The 23,037-nt window shown below is 40.9% G+C and overlaps 1 protein-coding gene across 10 annotated transcripts in view; it reads right to left on the bottom strand.

The window, feature by feature from the left end:
• Window positions 1-23,037, bottom strand: part of CEP295 (centrosomal protein 295) — a 56,916-nt gene that overhangs the window by 20,716 nt on the left and 13,163 nt on the right. For all 10 annotated transcript variants that reach the window (XR_014788954.1, XR_014788955.1, XM_084842567.1 and 7 more), the window contains exons 4-15: window positions 22,912-23,036; window positions 20,347-20,440; window positions 18,171-18,284; window positions 14,880-15,020; window positions 12,889-13,072; window positions 11,880-12,038; window positions 9,811-10,035; window positions 6,080-6,186; window positions 4,868-5,086; window positions 3,620-3,720; window positions 2,493-3,480; window positions 597-780 (exon numbers count right to left, since the gene is read on the bottom strand). Coding sequence is in view for 8 of the 10 variants with exons in the window: in XM_084842567.1 (XP_084698693.1) it covers window positions 597-780; window positions 2,493-3,480; window positions 3,620-3,720; window positions 4,868-5,086; window positions 6,080-6,186; window positions 9,811-10,035; window positions 11,880-12,038; window positions 12,889-13,072; window positions 14,880-15,020; window positions 18,171-18,284; window positions 20,347-20,440; window positions 22,912-23,036 (2,641 nt within the window). In the remaining 2 variants the exon portion in view is untranslated. The remainder of the gene's footprint in view (window positions 1-596; window positions 781-2,492; window positions 3,481-3,619; window positions 3,721-4,867; window positions 5,087-6,079; window positions 6,187-9,810; window positions 10,036-11,879; window positions 12,039-12,888; window positions 13,073-14,879; window positions 15,021-18,170; window positions 18,285-20,346; window positions 20,441-22,911; window position 23,037) is intronic.

Here is a 23,037-nt window from a genome sequence, read left to right as displayed (position 1 = left end):
AGAAGACTCTTACGAGTCCCCTGGACTGCAAGGAGGTCAAATCAGTCCATCCTAAAGGAAATCAACCCTGAGTGCTCATTGGAAGGGCAGATACTGAAGCTGAAGCTCAAATATTTTGGCCACCTAATGCGAAGAGAAAACTCCCTGGAAAAGACCCTGATGCTGGGAAAGACTGAAGGCAAAAGGAGGAGGGGACGGCAGAGGATGAGATGGCTAGATAGCATCACCAATGCAATGAATATGAACTTGAGCACACTCCGGGACAGAGCGCAGGACAGGAAGGCCTGGCGTGCTATGGTCCATGGGGTCACAAAGAGTCGGACACGACTGAACAACAATGCAGTTGGTGGGTGGGATTGCTGTTTGAGAAAAAACAAGAACAAAAACACCCACCCCACTTGGACATGCAGAACTAGTTCTGGTTTCTTTGGAGCTAGGCCAATGTATGTGAAGTACTCCAAGCACTCTGAGGAGCTACATAAATTCCAAGTATTGCTACTACCTTTTTGTTCAATGAGTCATTCTGAAGGGAAGAAAAAAAAACTCACACAAGAAGAAAGCAGGCCAACATTCATGACGTTACAAAAGGCCCATACCAATCTGCTCAGCTGAACTGACGTTTTGAAACAAAACTTTATTTTCAGCATGGCTGTTCATATCACCAATGTGAACCTCTTCTTGGCTGCTGTCTTTTGCTTCTTCAGAAAGTGAGGCCAACAGATTGAAGCTGGTAGTCTCTTGTGCCTGTGACGTCTCTCTGCATGGGCTGGACTGTCCTGCCTATAAAGTGGAATGAAGAGTTGCCAACATAAGCACTTTTTCCCCACTGCAAGTTGTCACATATATCCAAGAGAAGAGATGATTGACAGCATAATCCTATTATTGTTTGCTTAGAAGTACGTTCTGCTGTGCTTAATGGGAATTATTCCCAGGTAAATGTGCACAGGATTGCAGCCTACATAGAACAAGAACTACCTTATATTTAGCTCAAGGGTACTATCTGCCTTGTATGGCCGTAGAACTCCTAGGCAGAAGGGAAAGCCTTTTACTGATGACAAGTTTTGGACAAGGGGTTTCCAAAATATAAAGGATGGGCAGTATCCAATTTTGTTGCTCTCCTTATGTCACTGATGCTGCGCTAGCATAAACAACCCTTAGCGCAACACTAACAGCATAATGCTGGTGTGATGGGTTTTCTGGGGAAACCTGTCACACCTGCATATACTATTGGTGTTGTGCTAAAGGTTGCTTACGCTAGCGCAATGTCAGTGGTGTAAGCGGAGCAGCAGAAACACAACCACTGTCTTTGTGCAAACACAACTGCTGACTACTCTGGGTTCTCATTTCCATCCCTCATCCAACTTCTGTATCAAGTGAAATAAATTAATACAAAATTAAACAGACACAAAGAAAACATGCAAAACAGTTGAGAAGTTTGTTTCAACACATGTAAGCCTTCCATTTTCTGAAGTTCACGAAGCTCAAAGTAAAAGATCAGAAGTATGGATTTTTCAGACATTGTTTCTGATTAGAGAAATTAATGTTACACTAATATTTTCAACACTATATTAATTACAGAAATGGAGCAGGATATAAAACAAAACAAAGTTCAGAATAGCTAATTTATTCTACTCTTATAGCCTGATCCAACATGATTACACAGAATCAGGTCCCACTAAGTTCAACAGAGCTTACTCCCAAGTTTGCATAGGACTGCAGCCCTGCTGATGCTGATGATTCAAGAATCTGATGCTGTTATAAAGTTTAACTGAATATCCAAATTCATTGCTCCCCCTTAATTTCAATAGAAGGATGTTATGTTTCTCAGTTTTCCCTCAAAAATGAACTGTTTTTTTGCATGATATTGCTGAAGACTACATAAAATGTTTAAGGCTAAATAACAACATAATCCTTTTGTTTTCTACAATGTTAACTGTTTATATTTTCAACTTTTATTATTCCTGTTTTCCCAACTAGCGAAAACTAAGGTATATTTGAGTATGTTGAGGTCCAGATTCCAGATCCACTCTAACAATGGATATATTAGTAATTATTCTTTGAATAAAATAAAGGCATTTATAACTTTAAAATTTAATCAATACAGCAAAACTAATATAATTTTATGTGCTAAATTATGCATTAACATTTCATACTCTTAAAGTAGTAATGTTTAGGTGTGATAATAACTGGATAAATTTTAACTTTTCCCAAAATGTCATTTTTCCTGAAAACCTGGAGAAAAACACCTTGCCCACCTTAAGCTTCACAATTTTAGAAATTTTTCATCTCCTCACAAGAATTGACTGAACTGGTGGCAAGGAAAGTGCATGACTTCTGAACTTTTCAGTTAAGCAATCCTGAGAACATACTACAGAAGCAAAGTGGAGTTCTTAATCGCCATTAACAATTGAGAAAAGAAACTTGGAGTTCTCATTCTGAATTAAACTGAAAAGGAACCAGAATGCCTCTTAGTAGTGCACTTAAAAGCATACCCGTTTAAGAAACTCTTTTAACGCCTCTTGCTGCTGTTCCATTTGTTGTTTCAACTGAGCATGTTTTCGCATGAGCAAGTCCTCTTGTGTCCTCTGCCGAGAAAGAAGCGCTTCCCGTTGCTCATCTAGCTGCTGCTGCAGTTCTTTTAAGTGCTCTTGCTGAGCTTGGATACTCTTAGAGGAAGCCACCATTCTATCCCTTAATTCCACTATATCAGAAAAACCAGACAAGGATCCACTTCCATTTTTTAATGCTAAGGATTCCTGGGTCCTCCTAGCCTCACTTGCTACTGAGGAAGGCAAAGAAGTGACAGGCTGCAAAGGAGGGAGGGAGGTTTGATCTGATATTCTTACCCTACTCTCAGTGGGTATATGTTGGTGCTTTAAAGATGTTGGAGGAAGACTCTTTTCTGCTACAGGTGCACGAGGCACCAATTTCTCAGACCAGAGTGTTTCTGAAGACTCAGGAGAACTGTCTGCAGGGAAAGGGAACCAGACATTCTGTGGGTGCGCCACTGGTTGAGTTGTAACAGAAGTATCCCTTGACTTGAACACTGGTAAGCCTGGAATGCTGTGAACATCCAATGATGGTGTTGCAGGTGTCCCCATTGCATTCAGTTTTTCTTTCTCTTGGTGTGAACAAGAATTCTGTGTCAACTGAAAAGGCCTTTGATTCACCTCGGTACACACAGGCTCAGCTTGTCCCCAACTGCCGACATCAAGCCTTTGCTCTTTGGTTTTCTGCTCTGATGGCACTTTGAAATACTCAGCTGGAGCATTCTTAGATGGCTGATTTGCTATTAGATTAAGTCTCTGCAACATATCAAATCCTTGTAATCGTAATGAAGGTTCAGGAATAGAATGTAGGTATGCATGTCTGTCAGCAGGATCTAATAATGCTGCAGAAACTGATTGGTATCTTTGTTTCAGCTTGTTTTGATACTCATGTAAATTTTTTCTGGCTTCTTCAACTGACTCTCTGTGCATCCTAAAACAATACATACACACATATATATATATTTATTAACTGGGCAGATAACATTTTCCAGGAGCAGAACAACATTCCATTTGCTCAAACAGTATCAGATAGGCTATCCCAGAATCCCAATTCTCATAGAGAAAAATACCTGTTTTGCATTAGAAGACGCTGCTGATAGTCACGAATCATCTGTATATGGACATCCTCTTTAGAACTGCTGGGCGCCTGTGTTCCTATGGGAGTTTCAGACTGAAGAGAAATTAAATGAAGTATCAAAGGCTATGCAAAAAGCAATTCTTTGCTTCCTTGTGGAGCACATTATTTTTCTGTTTCAAAGCCAGCAACAGTCACAATATATCAGTGTTTGTTGCTGGGGGCAAGGGGAGAAGGGTGATCCTCCAGAGCTTCCTATAGGCTGATACAATGTACCTGAGCTTGACATTTTCCAAATCTAGCTCCCCCACTGCTTTCCTTGCTCTCTTCTAGCAAGTCCTGTAATTTCTCCAACATTTTCTAAGAGCTGATTTAAAGAGACACTGTGCTATATGGAAAGTACTCCCCTGTGGATAACGATCTACATGTAGACAGCATATTTCCTATATGGGAATGCTTTCCATGTAAGGACTGTGCTATGTTTGCAGTGGCTTCTGAGATTGGTCTTTGTCATCTTTACATTCTGACAGTGCAATGTTTTCTTTTTACAAATTGAAGTTGTATCCAGGGAAGGTCTAAGATCTGCATGGATTTGAATAGGGAATATGCTCTCTAATGCATGGCCTTTGAATGTGAAGAATTACAGCTTTCATTTTTTAAAAGGAAGCTTATATTCTGACTATTTAGTTTCGACAAAAATCTGGCAAAAATATATCTTGTGCATGCAAAAATGTTCCATCTGAAGATTCCAGATAAAGTAAATATACAAACATACATAATTTGTTCCTATAGTACTATCTGGGCTCTCTGTGATTCCACAATTAGTAGCACAACAGTTACAACTAGAGACTCAGGTCATAAAATCTATTCCGTGCAAAAAAAATATAACTGGGAGAAAAAACTGAGGGTGGGGTGGAATCAAGTATCCTGCAGAAGGGCATAGCTGGAACTCTGAACAGGAGTACTCCACAATGCAACATTTTATTGCAGGTCCCACTTCTATAATGATTCTTTTTGTGAATTATGATACAAAATGGTTTAATTTTGTGCAACAGCACATACATGGGTACGTTGCTTCTTTGCAATTAAATAAGGAAGCATCTCTGACTGAATCATAATTATTGCCAATTTCCATATTTTGTTTCAATTATGCCAGAGAGGTTCAAGTACAATTCATTGTATAAATCAATTCCATTCAGCATGGAGAGCCAACCCTATTTTCATAGCAAGTTTTCCATTTTACCTTTTGTTCTACTCCCTGAAGGTGGTGTACAATAGGGACTGCACCATTCATATGTTCTGTTTGGGATTCTTGATCTTTCTTCTCTTGCTCTCTCTTAACTTCCTGCTCCTGATGCTGTATTTGAGCCTTCAGAAGATCAACCTCCAGCTGTATTTTCTGCTCTTCAATTTGCTGAAGCAATGCCAACTGCTGTTGCTTTTGGTGCTCTAGCCACTCCATCTAGTCAAAGGAATAAGAATTCCCTGTATTAATGAAAGGAGGAATCCGTTGTCTCAAAAAGTACATGGTAAACCTCCCATTATATAAATTTCTGGACAGAGCAACTTTTTTTTTTTTACAAGTATTAATCTGAATAGATGAGAGGAGCATTTACTGCAAGGTTTGACATGGGACTGCATGAGAAACAGGTAAACCTGGCAATTGTCATCAGGACCTTCATATAAACAGTGAAATGTTCACTAACAAACCCTGCAACTGTACAAACATGCGGAAGACCCAAAGTTTACAGTAAAGCTTTGTACTGTAGGTGTTGCAAAAGAGAATGAATTTTAATTAAACACAGTATTGCACTGAAGTAGTTACTGCCATTTTTACTATGGCTTATTGATAAAATTTCAAGAAGAGTAGAGAAACCTGCAAGTTAAATTAAAGCTACGTTGGATATTTAAGCTTGACTTCTGTACTTTCCTGGCTTTGCAATTGTCATGACTTTCAAACTGTGCAAATGCAAGCTCACATTAACAGTTACTCATGACGGTTAGAGAGAGAAACCTATCAATTTTGTAGAGGTTCCCATTCCTCTAGCCCCTCATCTTGCAGAGCAGAGTTAAAAGCTTGTTTTCAAATGTCCTTCTGGGTTTTTTTTAATTATCCTGACCCTCAGCCTTAACTGAAGGTTAACTGTGCTTTAATTTTCCAACATTCATTTTCCAGTGTTTCTGAGAAGTTAGATACTAATGACTTAAATGTCCAGTTTAATTAACTATTTCCATATTACTAAATGAGAAGTACTATCCTATAGCGGAAAATATTCAGTTGAGACAGTCTTTCCTGCAACTCAAGCAGAACTAAAAAATTGTGATCATTTAAGTATAAATGGTGACCATTTTAAGTTTATGTTAAATGTTTCAAAGATAATGTTAAAAAGGCAATACATGTTACAAAGATGTTAATAAAACTTACTCTCTAATATAGATTTTAAAATAGCTGTACCTGGTTTTGTCTTTCTGCTTCTTTTCTCATTTTAGTTCCTTGTTCTTGTGGATGACTGAGAACTACATTTCCAGCAACAACACTTTGGTCCAATATTTCTGGAAGCTCTAAAAAACATGTGTGTATATGTAGATTACAAATAGACAGAATCTGAATAACTTAAACAGGATACTCAAAAGACAAGTAAACATTTGGAATACTGACAGAAAAGGAAGATTTGAAGGACTTAATAATGGAGAATGTGGCACCTTGAACCTGAATTCTGTCTATGGATCTTCCTAAAGGCAGCCTATCATATCGACGCTTAACAACCTTTGAGAGGAATCACCATCGCTTCTCCTTATCTCTCCCTACAATACCTTGCTAGATGCACATATGAACATTCTACAGGAACTCCACTTAATTTCTCAGGAGACTTTTTCAAATTTAATACTAAATCATAGCTTAACATTAGGAGAACAAGTCACAGTGAGTCTTAGGCTCACACATTCTCTGCTCCAGTGAATCTGTGAGGAGGAGTCTGGAACTGAAATAAACTTTGGTTAATCTTAACTATGGTTAGTTGGAACAAGCCAACTTCAAACCACAGTTTATGATGCTGGCTTGTTTCAACTAACCATAGTTAAGAGTAATCACACTCTGGGATTTGGACAACATCAAATTCTTGCTAAGAGCCACTGTGGTTGACTTGGAAAGCCTTGGTTCAAATCCTTGCTCAGCCAGGGATTCACTAGGTAGCCTTGGACCAGTCACTATTTCTTGGAATTGTTGTGAGGAAAAAAACAGGATAACTCCCAGATATGCTTTCCAGAGCCCTTAGGATATAACAGGATATGTGTAATAAAAAATGTAATAATTAATGTTTAACTGGGTAAGATTTCATCACAAAGATTTCCTACCCTCCCATGGCTAAGTACATTTCATAAGGAACTACCCTCAAAGAAGTAAATCAGAGGAGAAGACAAGAATGCCTGGATAATCTTAAGAAGCAAACAGCTAATAAGACAACAGCTTAAACTTCACAAATAAACTTAGCATAATCTAATAACTCACATCTCAAACAGACCACTCCTGAAAAAGCCTAACCTGCCCCCGGAGGACATTAACAATTATAGGCCAGTGGCCAATATGCCCTTCCTGGGCAAGGTGCTTGAGCAAGTGGTTGCAGGACAGCTCCAGGCACTCTTGAATGAAATGGATAATCTAGATCCATTTCAATCGTCAGGCCTGGTTTTGGAACGGAAACTGCCTTGGTCGCCCTGTGGGATAACCTTTGCCAGGAGAGGGACAGGAGGAGTACAACCCTGTTAATTCTCCAGGACCTTTCAGCGGCTTTTGATACTATCGACCGTGGTATCCTTCTGGATAGGTTGTCTGGGTTGGGAGTTGGAGGCACTGCACTGCAGTGGTTCTGCTCCTACTTGGATGGCTGATTCCAGAAGATGGTGCTGGGAGATTATTGCTCTGTGCCATGGCAATTATGCCATGGGGTTCCACAGGGCTCTATTTTATCCCCCATGCTGTCTAACACATGAAACCGCTGAGGGAGGTTATCCGGAGGTGTGGGCTGAGGTGCCATCAATATGCAGATGACACCCAGCTTTACCTCTCTTTCTCATCAAACCCAGGTGATGCAGTGGCTGTTCTGAATCAGTGTCTGGGCACGGTAATGGACTGGATAAATAAACTGAAACTCAATCCAGACAAGATGGAGGTACTGCTAGTGGGTGGTTCGTCTGCCCAGCTAGGTGATATTCAACCTGTTCTGGAGGGGGTTGCGCTCCCCCTAAAGGATCAGATTCGTAGTTTGGGGGTGTTTTTGGACCCAGAATTGTCACTTGAGGCACAGGTGAACTCAGTGGCACGGAACAGTTTTTATCAGCTTAGCCTGGTATACCAACTACACCCTTACTGGACAGAGATAGCCTAGCTACAGTGATCCATGCTCTGATAACTTCTCGTCTGGATTACTGCAATGCATTATATGTGGCGCTGCCTTTGAAAATGGTCCAGAAACTTCAGCTGGTCCAAAATAGGGGAGCAAGATTGTTAACAGAACTGGCCAATGAGCTCATATTATGCCAGTATTTTTCCAGCTGCACTGGCTGCCAGTCCATTTCTGGGCCTGATTCAAAGCGCTGGTATTAACATTTAAAGCCTTTAATGGCTTGGGGCCAGGTTATCTGAGGGATCGCCTCCTCCCATATGTGCCTGCCTGGACCTTAAAATCATCCTCAGTGGCCCTTCTCCGTGAGCCCCTGCCAAAGGAAGTGAGGCGGGTGGCTACTAGGAGGAGGGCCTTTTCTGCTTTGGCACCCCAGCTGTGGAATGAACTCCCTAGTAAGGTTCGCCTGGCACCTACATTGTATTCCTTTCGGCGCCAGGTGAAGACCTTTTTATTTTCCCAGGCATTTTAGCATTTTAGCTTTCTAGACTTTTAGCTTTGCTGTTTTAAATCCATATTTTAAATCTTTGCAATGCTGCTAGGTTTTATTCTGGTTTTATTCTGGTTGTATTGTTATATTGTGGTTTTAATATTTTAATATTTTAATGTTTTTATATTTTATATTGTTTTACGGTGCACTTTTTGGTTTTAATTTTTGTGAACTGCCCAGACAGCTTTGGCTTTTGGGAGGTATAGAAATGAAATGAATAAATAAATAAACAAATGGGAGCTCTACAGTAATTTACAAACCAAATGCGTAACTTGAAGATATCTCGAACTATAAGCAATTATGACAGTAAATGTTAAACAGGTAATGTTTTCCGTTTCCCACATTCAGCATGGCTAGCTGGGCAGCCATTCATCAAGGCACTTGTTTTAAGTGAGAAGACTGGCTGCAGTAGAAAAATTGTAAGTCTTTTCTTACTGATTTAGAAATTAGGAGGATAAAGTAAAGCTCACTAAAGAATTATGTTTTGTGATCAAATAAAACTCCAACAGTTCATCAAAAATGCCACGTAGATCACCCTCAACTCTTTTGCTAGCAAATTAAATATAAAATCCTAGGCCCCAGGTTCACTATCTGGAGGGGGGTAGGATGGTGTGGAGGTGCTCATCTGTCAGCAGAGGCGCTCCACTGGCAAGGGGGGAGGGCTGTCCACCCCAACAGCTGCAGTTATGCCTGGGGAAAGGTCTACAGGTTTCAATCTACTACTGGCAGTGTTCTTCACACCAGTAGCCAGCGGTAGGGCCCTGAAATGGAGTGTTCTGAAGGCAGGGCTGGGACGGCTTTGAATCCACTGGATTTCAATGAGAGGGTGTTTTTTTTGAGGGAGCTGCCAAAAGAAAATCAGGCAATCTCCCCCCACCCCACATCACATCCTGGAGCTGGCAGGGCTCCAGATGCCATGATGGCTCCGTGATGGACCTCCTCCTCATGTCCCACTAATGGCTGCTCTGTTACCCACTCTCTCTTATGGTACTAGCACTACATGAAACATGTTGTCCAGATTATATACTGGTCAAGATCCAAAGAACTGCTTAGGGTCACACAAGGGGGCTAAACCTGGTGGATTGTTTAACTTCTTCTTTGAACAGTTCCCCACTCTTCATTGCACAAAACATTTTTGGAGAAAAAACTATCTCAACAGCAGTTTGTGATGCCACGTGGGAAACTTTTGCTTGAAAATACAATTATTATGCCCCCTTGGACTAACAAATTAGTTTCACAGTTCATCATTATGCTTAGGTTTCAAGTCCTGAATGCAGAAAGGCAAACAAAACATACCCTTGGCTTCAGAAACTGGACCACACTGTGGATCATTTTCAGGTTCTGATTCACATAATCTTCTCTCTCTACTAGAAATTGTTCCTGACTCAATAGTCCCAATTTCACTTGGAGTCTCTGGCTCACATCTTGATGTCCAGTGGTCTTTTTGGTTCCTGATCTTGTTTAGCAATTTTTTAAGACCTAACTTTGATTGAGGCTGGGGTGCCTTTTCTACTTCACTACCTAAAATAAAAATAAAACAAATATTAATAGTAAAAACACCCATGAGAGCAAGAAGCCTATTTGCAGTAGCACAAAAGTGTACTGACTGTATATATAATATGTTATGTAGGACTGCACAAGAATCCACAGCCAAAGTGCTCTGCAACAACAACAACAAATTAACACAAACCATCATAGTAAGATAGAGATTTTAAAAATAAGTAAATAAACTGAGGTTCTTCCCACGTTATTTCAGAAGGGCTCACCCAAATCCACAGTGTGCTCTGTTAAGAACCTGGCTCATGGACCTGCATTCATTCCAGTGACACATATAGCACAAGTTACAAATTTACAAAAATGTCCAAACTTTGTGTGTCAAATGGACTGAATTTTACTCTCATCATTTACAAATCTGGGCCCATCATCCTTTCATGTTACCAAGATGAAAAGTTTTACTAATCTACTCCATATGCACCTTTCTCTACTGACATATGTACCCCTGGACTTGACTGCTCCATTGTACTGCACATTGTTACCACTTCAGATCATAAGGTTAAGTGGCCAATCTGAAAATAATAGTTATACACCAGTGTCTGGTAAGACATGCGTCACTATTCATAGCTATCCACATCAAACCGACTGACAGCTATTTCAGACTATTTTACAAAGTCTTCACTAGTGACAATAACTGGCATGCAACTGTAATGGCCCCAAGAGTGTAACCAAGTCACCTGTAGTTTTAGAGGGGCCTAGAGATCCATAATGCTTTGCTTAGGTTCATTATTGGTGCAATTTCCTTGTTAGTGGGCCTCTGAGCATGTGAGATGAGCCAAAGGTCAACAGCGCAGCCTCAGCACATTCCATGCTAATGAAGGCTAGTATCTTATCAGGGCCTAGGATGTGCCTGAGAAGTGAGGCTATGTTTACGCCGAGTCACAGGTGGCTGTGCTGGGAAAGTTCTGATTGTTTTCCTTCTGAACAAGTACTGTTAGTCTATGCTGGGAATGAATGCTAATTAACGCTTGCTTCTGTTACACTGCTTCAATGCTGACATGTGTGGTATAAAACCCATTGTACCCCTTGGCTCTGGGTTCAGAGAACCTGTCTGCTCCTAGGGATGGACGAAAGTCCCTTACCTGGTCCCGCAGCTTGCTTCGCGGTGGGGGGGAGGCGCTCCGTTCCTCCCCCCGAAATTCTTGGCGGGGGGGAGGTGCCCCATCCCTCCCCGCCGAAATTCTGGCCGCGGGGGAGGCGCCCCGTCCCTCCGGCCGCGAAACCTCGTCGTCTGCTGGGACGCAAATGGCGGCAGCTGTAGCTGCCGCCGTTTGCGTCCCTGGCCTACAGTCAGCCGTGATAGGCTACGTAAACATTTACGTAGCCTATCACGGTGTTTTTTGAAAATCTAGCCGTGATAGGCTACGTAAATCTTTACGTAGCCTATCACGTTTGTTGTTGTTGTTTTACACTTGGAAATGGCGGCGGTGGCAGCCGGTCGGAAGACCGCCCACCGCCGCCACCGAACCGCTGCTGGGAGCTGCCGCCGCCAGGGACATTCGACCAAGGTAAGTCCCATCCCGGGGGGGTGGGGCGGGTGGCGGACCGTTACTCCACCAATTTTGGGGGGCTGAATGCGTTGGCATTCAGCCTCCTGGAGATTCGTGGAGAAATTCTCCGACATCCCTATCTGCTCCAACCATTGGGTACACCTGTGTGCTGTAAGTACTCAATAAAGTCTCCTTGTAAGCAAACCAGGGTCTGGTTTATCATTATCTTAGCACCTCTGAACCTTAGCAGCCCACAGCCAGGGCATACGGCAACTAGTGATTATTAGTGAATATTAACACTAGTTTAGAAATGTCTCTTACCAGCCAGCTCACTGTCCTTCACCTCATCCCCCAGTCCTGGTGGCACCTCACAAATAGAATCTGGCTCCTGAGAGAGTTCCAGTTCATCATCGTGAGATCGATCAGAGAAGGTTGGCAAGGGCTGTGGATCGAGGTGCAAAATAAGATCTCCCTTCATTTCTGTGTAAAGAAATTCAGCTGTATGAAACCAATATGCAACATTCTGTACTGCAAATTCTAACTACAGAGAAAGTATGCAGCGAACTCAGAAGAACAAATTTTATTCACATAGTGCAGTGCCAGGGAAAAAACAGTATATACTGCAAGATGCTCTATTACAGTAAGTGTAGATTCAGAAGAACAACCATTTATTTTACCACTGAGGCAACTTGTAATGAAATCTCCAGTCTTATGGTAGCTTCAATTATCTGCCAACTATAAACACCATGTGAACAACCTGGTTGCCAGAATTCATCCTAAATATCACATTTGTAACAAAAAAAGTCAAGTGCCACCCATCTAAGAAACCCGCAGAGATTCCATCCCCCTAATCAATGGTGGTGTGGAGCTTTCCATGGAAGTTGGATGAGTTCCTGAGCAAAATCCACAGAAGTAGCTAGGGATTGCACAGAAGCAATGCTCGGCAGACTATTTCCATGATCATTTAAATTCATGGTTTTTAAATTTCCAGCTTTCAGGGAATCCTTTCCACACCAATTGTCCATTGAAAACCCCCTGAATATCTGCCATGGAAAAACCACAGCATTTCAGAGATTTCTAGTGCATGTTCCAGGACACCCCCTCAACTTATATGAAAAACTGAACAGGCCTGCTGAACTTCGCCATTGCTCTGTGCAACACAGAACATGCCCAATTCACTCAAAGATGAGTAGTGGTGAGCAGGCTGCCTTTTAGGGAAGGCTGTCTGCCATTACTGATATTTCCATTAAAGAACTCCAATATGTTTCGAAGGAAATCTCTGGCTTCCCCAGAACACAGTTAGAAAGCCACTGTTCTAAACAATGCTCACTCTGGTCTCCAGTATACATGTCTTCAAAGGCACACTCCAGCTCCCTCTGCCATTCTTCCTTGATTTCCACACGCCTGTAGCCTGGTTCAAACAGCTGAGGAGGCATCTGGGCAACAATCTGTCTTCTGCGAGCAAGGTCCATATTCTGCATCTGTTCAAGCTCTTTCATTAGCTTTTCCCTGTCCTTTTAAGGCAGAGAAACGTTCAGTTAAAAGGCTGTCATTCAAAACCAGCCAATTTATTTGGCATAATTAACATACATTTCAACTACTATGATTATTGCTTTATGTTGGGTACTTTCTCATGAAAGACTCAAACAGCAGTTATTAATTTGCATGAAGGCTCTGCTGGACAAATCACGATTGAGCACACAAGCACACACACAACATGTATTTACCACCTTTTCTGCTAAAATGCCATCAAGACGGTGTAAAAGAATTTAAAACAATAAAATCTTGGAACAATAAAAACAAGAACATTAAAAACAGTAAAACATTAGAGAGACAGATGATAGAGTATGTGAGAGAGATTATATAGACACACACAATACATAGGAGAATGCAACATTGAGAACAAATTATTTTGTTGAGCTCACTGCTAAATATACAGTTCAAAAGGAACTTGCAGTTTCTTTTAAAAGGAGGATTGTGCCCTATCCCAGCATGATTTAGAATCTAAAGAAAGACTTTTATTAGTCATACATCATTATTAAATGTCAGCTTCAATTTTGATGATTTTCCTGTATAATTTTTGGAAGGCATATATTGTTAATTGCTACTTAAAATGAAATATTAATGATTTCCTTCCTCCACAACATCAAGTGCATTAAAATTACATTAAGTATTCAGGGAAGACAAGCCCACATTATTCTCCCTTAGTATCTCAACTTTCTAGTGTGCCTGCTGAATTAGTAAAGTGCACCAATAAATAAATCCTTAATGCAGGAAGCTGAAAAATATTTAAACTTACATATGTAAACAAACTTTAGAGGAGAGAGAACTAGGGCTCTTATATGCCAAGCGATGACATTTCTAAATGAAGTCAGATGTAGGGTCTTAGTATGTCAGGCCTACAGTACCACCCAGTTCGTGAAGCATTAGATGTCCATATTTTTACTGGTCTTACATATTAGTCTGTTTTCCTGATTATACAAACTTATTGTTTTTATAGATATATTCTAGAGTGATTTTCAATGCAGAACACTTCAATTTATTCTTTGACACATTGGCTTGGATCCTGAGTACTGTGAGGAGAAAGAAGCTTACAGAAAAGGAGACTTCCCTGTCCTATCCTCCCCTTGCCCTCCACAAAGCCTCTCCAGGGGGTTGAGGGACCACTGTGAACAGTGTGAAAAGAGGTGTGTGGGGCTGCTGAGCCCGGCAAGAATTGCTCAAAACTGGGTGGAAGTACACTTGAGAAAGGTTTTTGAGGGAGGAGAGGAGAACCAAGTCCCCTTCTGCAAGTTTTGTCCCACTCACAATACTAAGGATACAAACCATTATATTTATGTTAAGTCCACTATGTGTAGGCACACATGAGCAAACAGAAATATTCTCTGGAAGTAGGTCATATTGGAAAGAGTTCTAACTATATTTTAAAGTTTAACTGTGAAGTACTTGCAAGCCATGCAATGTAGTCAATAACAGTCTCTTCACCCATACATTAAAGAGTTTGCGTTTCATCAATCTTATGGCCTCAAATGCCAAACCTTACCTACCCCGAGGCCTGAATTACTGCAGCATGGCTTTTTAAATGTTCAACTATATTTCATCTTTGACAGTGGAAAGAACATTGTACGCTATAATCCTGAAAACTAAGGATAAGCACTATGAGCACTCCAAGGGTATGAATTTTAAACAATTATTCCAGAGTCTTTCTAGAAAGAGGTTAGAAGATGGTTTTTAATTCATTAAATATGCAATACAATTTGGTATTATTTCTCATTTCACTACTTCTCATTTGAAAGAACACAACGTTTCTACTTCGCTTACTCGTGCCAGGAGAACCATCTTCAAGGCGTGCTTCCCTCTCAGACGAGCTTTTTCCACCTGCTCCCTTCTTTCTCTTTCTTCTTCTTTTTGTAGTCCTTCCTTCCGTTTGGCTTCTTCTTCAGCAAGTAACCGAGCATCTGGCTAGCAGTCAACCACAACAAGTTAGCAATACCAAATTCTATGGTGTCTCCAAACATAGCCAACATCAAAAGTATAGTTCTGTAGATAAAAGGTATCAAACCCCCAAAAGTGGGGACCAAATTCCACACCCAACTACCCAAGAATGGTACCCACACTTCCACCAAGAATGTGTCAATTCTATGTGAATTCAACCTGAATTAGACAGTAATGTTTGGCCGAGGGAGGGAGGGAGGAATAAATAAATAAATAAATATTTTACAGATCTGGTGGGTGATCAGCAGCTTTCTAGCACTGAAGATAGTCTAATAATTTGTATGAAGCATGTACTGAGGTCCTCTAAAAGACAGTTTAAGAGCCTTGGGCCTTCTGCATGGCATTCCTGCTATAGGTTTAGCCCAACGAGAATCTGCTGGAAGAGGATTATATGAACGTACAATTGTGGGAGAGAAGGAAATACTAAGAGTCAGAGGCTGTTTCTTTAAAGCGCAACTTGGCTGGCTGGGGTGCTGGGCACTGATCACCACAACCATGCATAGTAACTAGGTCTGCTTGAGTGAAATAGGTGTTCTTTGCCTACTATATTGCCCATCTTACTATGGACCTCTAGGACTTACTGTCTGGGTTCTATGATCTAGCCCACAATAGGCACAAAAACACTTTTCAGTTCTCCTGAGTAAGAAGGGCTATATTTCATCAACAGTCTGTGTCAGGGGTGTTGAACATCTTTCAGTCCAAGGGCTGAAATTCATTTTGGAGCAGCTCTTGGGGGTCTCATTTCAATGCTGGGCAGGACCAAAGGCAAACAGGGTGAGGCCAAAACCATCCAGCATATTATGACAAATCTGTCCTTGCCCAGAGACTCTTATGAGATAGAATACCAGTATTCGGGGGCCCTAAGACCACCAAATAAACATTCCCACTCAATTTTCCCCAGCACAAGGTGTCACCATGAAATGCAGGTTTTTACTGACTTCTGCGATTAGACACAAGGCCATATTCACACGACAGGCTAAGCCACTCTGCAAATAAGCTACACAGTAGGAGTTGTTCGTCCAGAAAGGGAAGATCTAGGCTCCCCCTGGTTTTTGCAGTTCCCAGTTGTAGTAACCGTGGCAGTAACTGCTCCAAATGGGAGCTATGAAAAGTGGGGGAGCCTAGTTCTCCCCTTTCTGGAGTAGCTGGAGACTTGGGGAAGTGTTGAATGGAAGCAGGACACCAACAAGTGTCAGTTCAATACTTAAAAGCCAGACGTTCAACTGGCTAAGTGGGCAATATTGTCTGTGCCCCCCACCCCGGTGCATCTGCTTCTCCCGAACTTTCCCCCCTTTTTTACAACCTATCACTGTCAATGGTGCACAAATTAGTCTATATGCAGTCTCGTCAATTTTCTTGTATGTTTCCTACAGTACTTTGCTCCCTTTGACAGGTGAAACATACAAGGGCATTGACAAGGCAAGGCTATACATATTGGAAAGGCATAAGTGTGCACTTGCGCATTTGCGAAAGATCAACACCATCATCATCATCACAATGAATAAAAAAAAATGCAGTCACATTCATGCAAACTTCTGGGGCTGATTTTTTTTTAAAAAAGGGGTTAGTGAACGAGCATTGTTGGTCACTGGTGAGGGAGGCTTGAGGAGGCATGGGCAGATGTGATTGGGAAGAGCAATGGGGGGGGTTGCCACTCTTACCCAGTGGCTCTGTGCATGATTGCTGCAACCCACGATAAAAATGCCCTCCTGGGTTCGGACAACACAACAACCCAGTGTCGTGTGAACCCAGTCTCAGAGTTTTAGTTCAGTAACAACTCTCTGCAACCAAACTTTTGTCTTTTCTGTCTTTCACTTTTTTCAAGTAGGTCCCTAGTATAGAATAAACCCTAAGCACACAAAGCTGGTACAAACAAAAATCAAAACTTTAAGACACATTTCTAGAAACAAGGTTTATGAAGAGCAAAACATCATAGTAAATAAGGCGCCTTACCAGTTTTCCCAAATCAAGCAAAGAAAGTGAGTTCTCCCATGGAGAACTGAAATCTATAATTACTGGACTGCCAAGCATTTTTACACGTGTTCATCTGTTTACATGCATTCAGATTTTTGTTTCCTCTTAATACAATGGAAATATCAACACATTAGTAAATCTGCTCTAAAAATCTGCATCTTCTGGTCTCAAAACTGTATTTCTAGCTACAAAAACATGTCTGTCAGACAACATCCTTGATCATCATAACATGCAACTGATATGTCAGTGACATGAATCGATTGTCTCAAAATAGTTGTATTGGTGTTTTAGCCTGGAAGACCTGATGCTTCCTGTTTCAAGCATCCCTTCTTGGGTTGATAACATTTCTAGTTTATGGCTGTTATTGCTCATGACTTAATACCATTGTGACTCCTTTGATTTACACTATCCTATTTTGACACTAGAACCGCCATTGTCGGCTATTTACTACCCTATATTCTGGCACAGATGTTTCCCAGAATGTTAAGTCTCGCAACAAGATTCCCACAGGACTGTACTTGGAAAAACACTTTACTCTTGGCCTAAGGGGCCCAGTTGGGACTGGATGCCAGAATAAAATCATGAAATCCTAATGCAGAATATCCTTTGATCGTTTTGATCATGGAATCTCCTTACTTCTTAGCTAGGTCAGGCTGGGCAATATGGGTTCCCATATCTGCCACAATATTTTAGCTTAAAGCTTTTCCTGCCAGTAACTAGACCTTAGGAGAAGCATTCCAACTTTTTAGAATGGGGGAAAAAACTGCATAAAAGCCAGGAAATGACCAGTGGGTGGGGAAAAGGGGATAAGGGAAAAGAGGTAGGGTTGTGGTATTCTGGGAACTGTGGAGGGCCAGATTGGGGGATGAGCAGATTTGTCTCCCAGGTCCCCCATATTTGTTTCTGTATCAATGAAATGCCTTAATTTCACATGTTATGTTTGTCAATTCCATGCCACAAGAAATAACTCAGAAGTAAATTGGGGTTCCCACTGTTAACTACAGAAAAACAAAAATCTATACTTTCACAGGTTCTGTGCAGATCTTTATTTTCCACAACCGACAGCAGAAACCCAGTAAACTCACACTTGTTTGGATTATGGCCACTGCTGTTACACGGAATACGTCTACTAAAGTCAATCACCTGTTCTGCGTCCATTTCTCTATCCACATATGGGTCAAAGAGATGATGACGAGTAACCGAGAAAGTGTCAACATCAGAGACTTTCACTGTAGGGACATTCTTCAACTCAACATTCTGAAACATTTGAAAAACATTGCTTTAACAATAGTGATGTTTTCCCAGTTTGTGCTGAACAAAACAAGCTGTACAGGGCTGCCTACTATATAAGCCTAGCCAGAGGCAGAATGCCCAACCAGAGGCTCCTGTTGAAAATCTGACAGTTCATAGTAGTATTCATGCCAAAGTTATGTTAATGATCAGGGTGAAACAGATTTAGGAAAAGTCAATCATCATGTTTCTAGGAGGAACTTCACATTTTCATCATATGCCTGTCTGTAATATCACGTGAACAGATGTGTGACTGTATTCTTCTAACCATTTCTATGAAAGGTAAAGGGTAAGCATAGTCACATCTGCACAATTAATAATAAACATATAGGGCTTCAAAGCATTCATAGTAATGCACACACATTATCTCAATCCTTACAAGCACCACTGAGTACGATATGCCAATATTATTACCCCCATAGTGCAGATAAGGAGTGGAGTCCAAGAAATAATGGTTTGCCAAAAGCTGGCTAGAGAATTTATGACTGAGGTGAGATTTAATTGTGGATTTAATTTCCATCTTACAGTTCGTACTATTAGCTACTATATTCACTGACCCATTTCAAAAGCTCTCAGAACATTTACCAGGAAAAGAACTCTGACAGGGCTTTTTCAGTGGAGGGCCCACACCATTGGAACTCCCCTCTAGGCAGATACATATGGCATCATCACCACTAGCTTTTTTTAAAAAAACAACAACCCGAAGACACATTTATTCCAGTCTGCGTTTGGTGCTTAAAAATCATGAGCTGCTGCTACTGTTCGCTCTCTCTCAGCCTGTTCACACATAACTGTGGCAAATTGTGGACTAATTAACAACTAATCATGGGTTAACTTTGGATTGTTAAACCCACAAACAATCCAAAGTGTCCAGGTTCACACATCACGCAGTAACCTACGCAATAATCGTAGATTGCATATGCAAAGCTGCAGCACATTGCGCTTGTTATGTGCAAACTAGAGCTCTGTGTATGTGCTTGTGTAATTGTAATTTGTATGTTTCATATTTTTGTAATATTGTAAGGTAGCTTGTGAAGGAAGCATGCCCTGAAAGGCAGATTAATTTTACATACATACATACATACATACATAAAGCTTCTGTGAAATTAACTGTGATATGCAGTGTTTCAGAGGTAGGAAGAGCATGGTGTGAAATAAAAGCCAAGCGTCAAACTAATTTATTTATTAATTATATTTCTATACTGACCAGAAGTTCAGGCTCTGATTTAAGTTAGTCATGCTTAAGCCCAGAGGTGGGCAACTTGTGGCTCTGCAGACGTTTTGGCCTACAACTCCCATAAGCCCTAACCAACATAGCCAACAATGAGGGATGACGCAAGTTATAGGCCACAAATTGCCCACCCATGTTTAAACCCTCTGAAATTACGTTAGTTGTGAGTGGCAACTAACTTGTTCTACCAATTTCAGTGGACATAAGCACAACTAATAATTTCTCATTCTGACCCGTGAGTATAAATTAGGCCATCCCTCTGAACTGGAATGTATCTATAGGTCCATGACAATTCATTAGTTTTAATACTAATGTTGAGTTGCATGAACTACTTCACATTATACATCAACTGAACTATATAAAACACAGCAATGAAGATTTATAGCCCCTAACAACACTTCTTTAAAACATTCAAAATTCCCTAAGCAAAATGTCATGATAAACCCCTACCCACGTGTCATCTGAATAGATAAAACTGACATGGCTGGGTGGGGAATGCTGAGAGATGTAGGACATTTTTCTTTAGTAGGACTTTTTTCATAGGATTACACCCTTAAGCTACTTTGGTTTTGTTATTAGGAGGCAAGTCATTTAACAGACATGAGGTCACCCACTGTTCCTACAAATCAACCAACCCATTTCTATCTCCTTTACAATTAACATAAACCACATTTAAATGAATGCGTTACTCAGCATTATGAGTCTTTTAGCATCTTTTAAGGTTTCTGTCTCTTTTAAAGTTCAGCATCTTTTAAAGCATCTTCAGGATCTTTTAAATTTTCTGAAAAGAACACTCACTTCAAAGGGATGGGGAGGAGGTGGAGGCAGGCTTGCAATTTTAGCTGCTCTCTCTTTTTCTACATCGAAGGCATGCTTCCGTGCATTTGCTCTCCTTGTTTAGAAGGAAGAGAGAACAGTGAGAAATAAGAAATTGAAATCAGGCTTTATGCAAGGCTAAATCAAACAAATAGCAAAACACAATGATCAATATTTTTATCAGCCCCCAATTTAGTGAAAGTCAATGAAGATCAAACTTCAGAAGGCAGCACAAAGTTCTCCATGTAAATGTAACAATGGTTAAAAAGACTCAGTAAGAACCAGGGAGTATAATGCAGCTTTGTCAATGTATCTCCTAAAGCATTTTGCATGTTATTTGGCTTTGTTTCCCCATGTTATGTGGTCATCTCAATCCTCATGAAAAGGGAGAAGCTGGTCTACAGAAACTGTAGCCTGAGACAATACAGAAATAAAATGCTATTAAGACTGCAGTCCTAACTACTTGACAGCAAGTCCCAATAAATTCAGTTGGACATACTTCAGAGTATACATGCATAGGATTGGCCTGGGATACCCAATGCATCATCCATGGCAACAATGCACCTGTAAAGTCATGCACCAGCACCTGTGCAGCTCTTCCATCTCTGCTCCCTTTGTTGAGTCTTTCGGACTCTCACCTCTCCACTGCTGCCATAGCAACAGCATAGCCCAATGAAAATCCCACTCCTGTATGCTTCTGACCTTTCCCCTTCCCTCTATGACTGGGCTTTCCTTTCCTCTCCAATGTAGCTTTTATTTTCTTTCTGTTTTCTTTCCTCCTCTCCATGGTTGGGTTTTCCTTTTCCTTTCCTTCCCCATCCCCTGCTGTTCCAGGGCTTTTTCTTACCCTCACTTAAAGCACCCATTTTGTGGTGGCACCCACAAAAGGTACTCAAAATGTGCCCAGCTGAGGACCCCTGGATTGGGCTACATGACTATCCTTATACAGCACAAACTGTGCATCTCATCCTTATTGACCCTGTCTCCCCTATAGATGCCAGGAAGCAGGTTTTTGAAGCCTCAATATCTTCCGCTGAAAATCTTAAGAAGGAATTTGCTTAAGTAATATACACAAATAGGACTAAAATGAATGTCTGCGCGAGCCTAATATTCCTCAACTAATTGTATACACTTATTTCAGTAGCTACTTGCAGCCCAATCCACAACCTAATTAAGCCAAGTATTTGAACTGAAGGGAAGTCCAGCCTTAATTATTTGAATAGACAAGCTAACGTAAACCACGCTATTTTTTTACATTTTTTGTTTTTAACAGTTGTTTTAAAATGCTGTGATGGCACATTAAAAATGTACCTGTTATGTGATTTGTCTTTTTATGGTAACTGCGTTTTGATAAATTGTTAAATGGATTATCTAATATGTTATTTTATTTATTATAAATTGTATTCTGTATACTGTAAACTAACAGTTTCTTTTTTTAAAAAAAGTTATACTCTTCAGTTTGATGTAAAACCACCTGGAATGTAATATATGGAAAGGCAGTATATAAACGAAATTGACAATGATAGTGGGTTTGACTCAGCATTTCCTTCTGCCAGTGGTAGCATTCCCTGAGCAGAGTTTTGCTCAGAATGTTCCTGCTGGTGGAAAGGGGAAGAGATTATTTTTGCCAATCTTCCCCTCCCCCTGCAACCCCAGCACCACTTCCCCTACTGTTCCAGAGGGTCCTCCAACCCTCTAAAGAAGATTTTGGGGGCTATAGGGTGCTGCAAAGTGAGGGAGACAATCAACAAAAATTACTTCCTCCCTCATACTGCCAGTGGAAATGCTCCACTGGATCAGGAGCTTTCCAGGCTTTATTCCTTGGGAGACAAATCCCTGATATAACCCATTAGCTTAATTAAGTTGTTTCTGGGAGACATGTCATTCAACATACATTATGTTATTCACTGTCCTAAAACTAGATCTGCAGAAGTCTATTGGATAGGACTGAGCTACAAAGATCTAAACACAACACCAGATCAGCCACAGACCGATGTGTAGGCTCCGGGCAGGTAACTTAACTTCAGTTATCCATCTATGAAACAGAGTTATAAACACCTACTGCCTACATGATTGTTGTAGGGATCAAATCCTACACACATTTATCTGGGAGTATGTTCCATTCAACATAGTGTGACTTTTGAATAAACATGCTGAGTAAACTGCACTGAATATGTAACACTTCAGGACTCTGTAGTTTATTTGTAGACGTGTCAAAGATAGTGAAACAGTAATATTCTTCAGAATGCACAACTCACAAGACTCATTAAGGGTTGCATTCAAAGTAGCTTGTGCAAGCAGAAAGACACTTCCACTCATACACAAGCAGCCCCTTCCTCACTCCAACCATTCCTTCTCCTGCTCCAGCCCCAACTCAAGAGATTTTTCAGGCTGCGCAGGGGGCTGCGGTGGGTAGGAAAGTATCATAAAGCTTTCACCCACATAACTTTGGATGCAACCCTAAATATGTACATATGTCCTAAATATGTCCTTTTCAGGCATTAAACCAGTGAAGGTTCCATTTTATGTAGAGGCTGCAACTGTTACCATGTTTGCTCCCTCAGCAACTTCTCCTTTTGATTTTTCTGTTCCTTCAGTGCTTCCTTATGCCTCTTCTCTGCTCTTTGTTTCCTTTCATTTGCCTGCTTTGCCAGTGCCTCCAAATCAGGTTCC

Source organism: Heloderma suspectum, chromosome 3 (genome assembly GCF_057233095.1).
Source record: "Heloderma suspectum isolate Gila_16-S chromosome 3, 16-S_ref, whole genome shotgun sequence".
Taxonomy (NCBI): Eukaryota; Metazoa; Chordata; class Lepidosauria; order Squamata; family Helodermatidae; genus Heloderma; species Heloderma suspectum.
The sequence above is the reverse complement of the archived record's forward strand: the minus strand, read 5'-3'. Positions and strand labels throughout refer to the sequence as shown.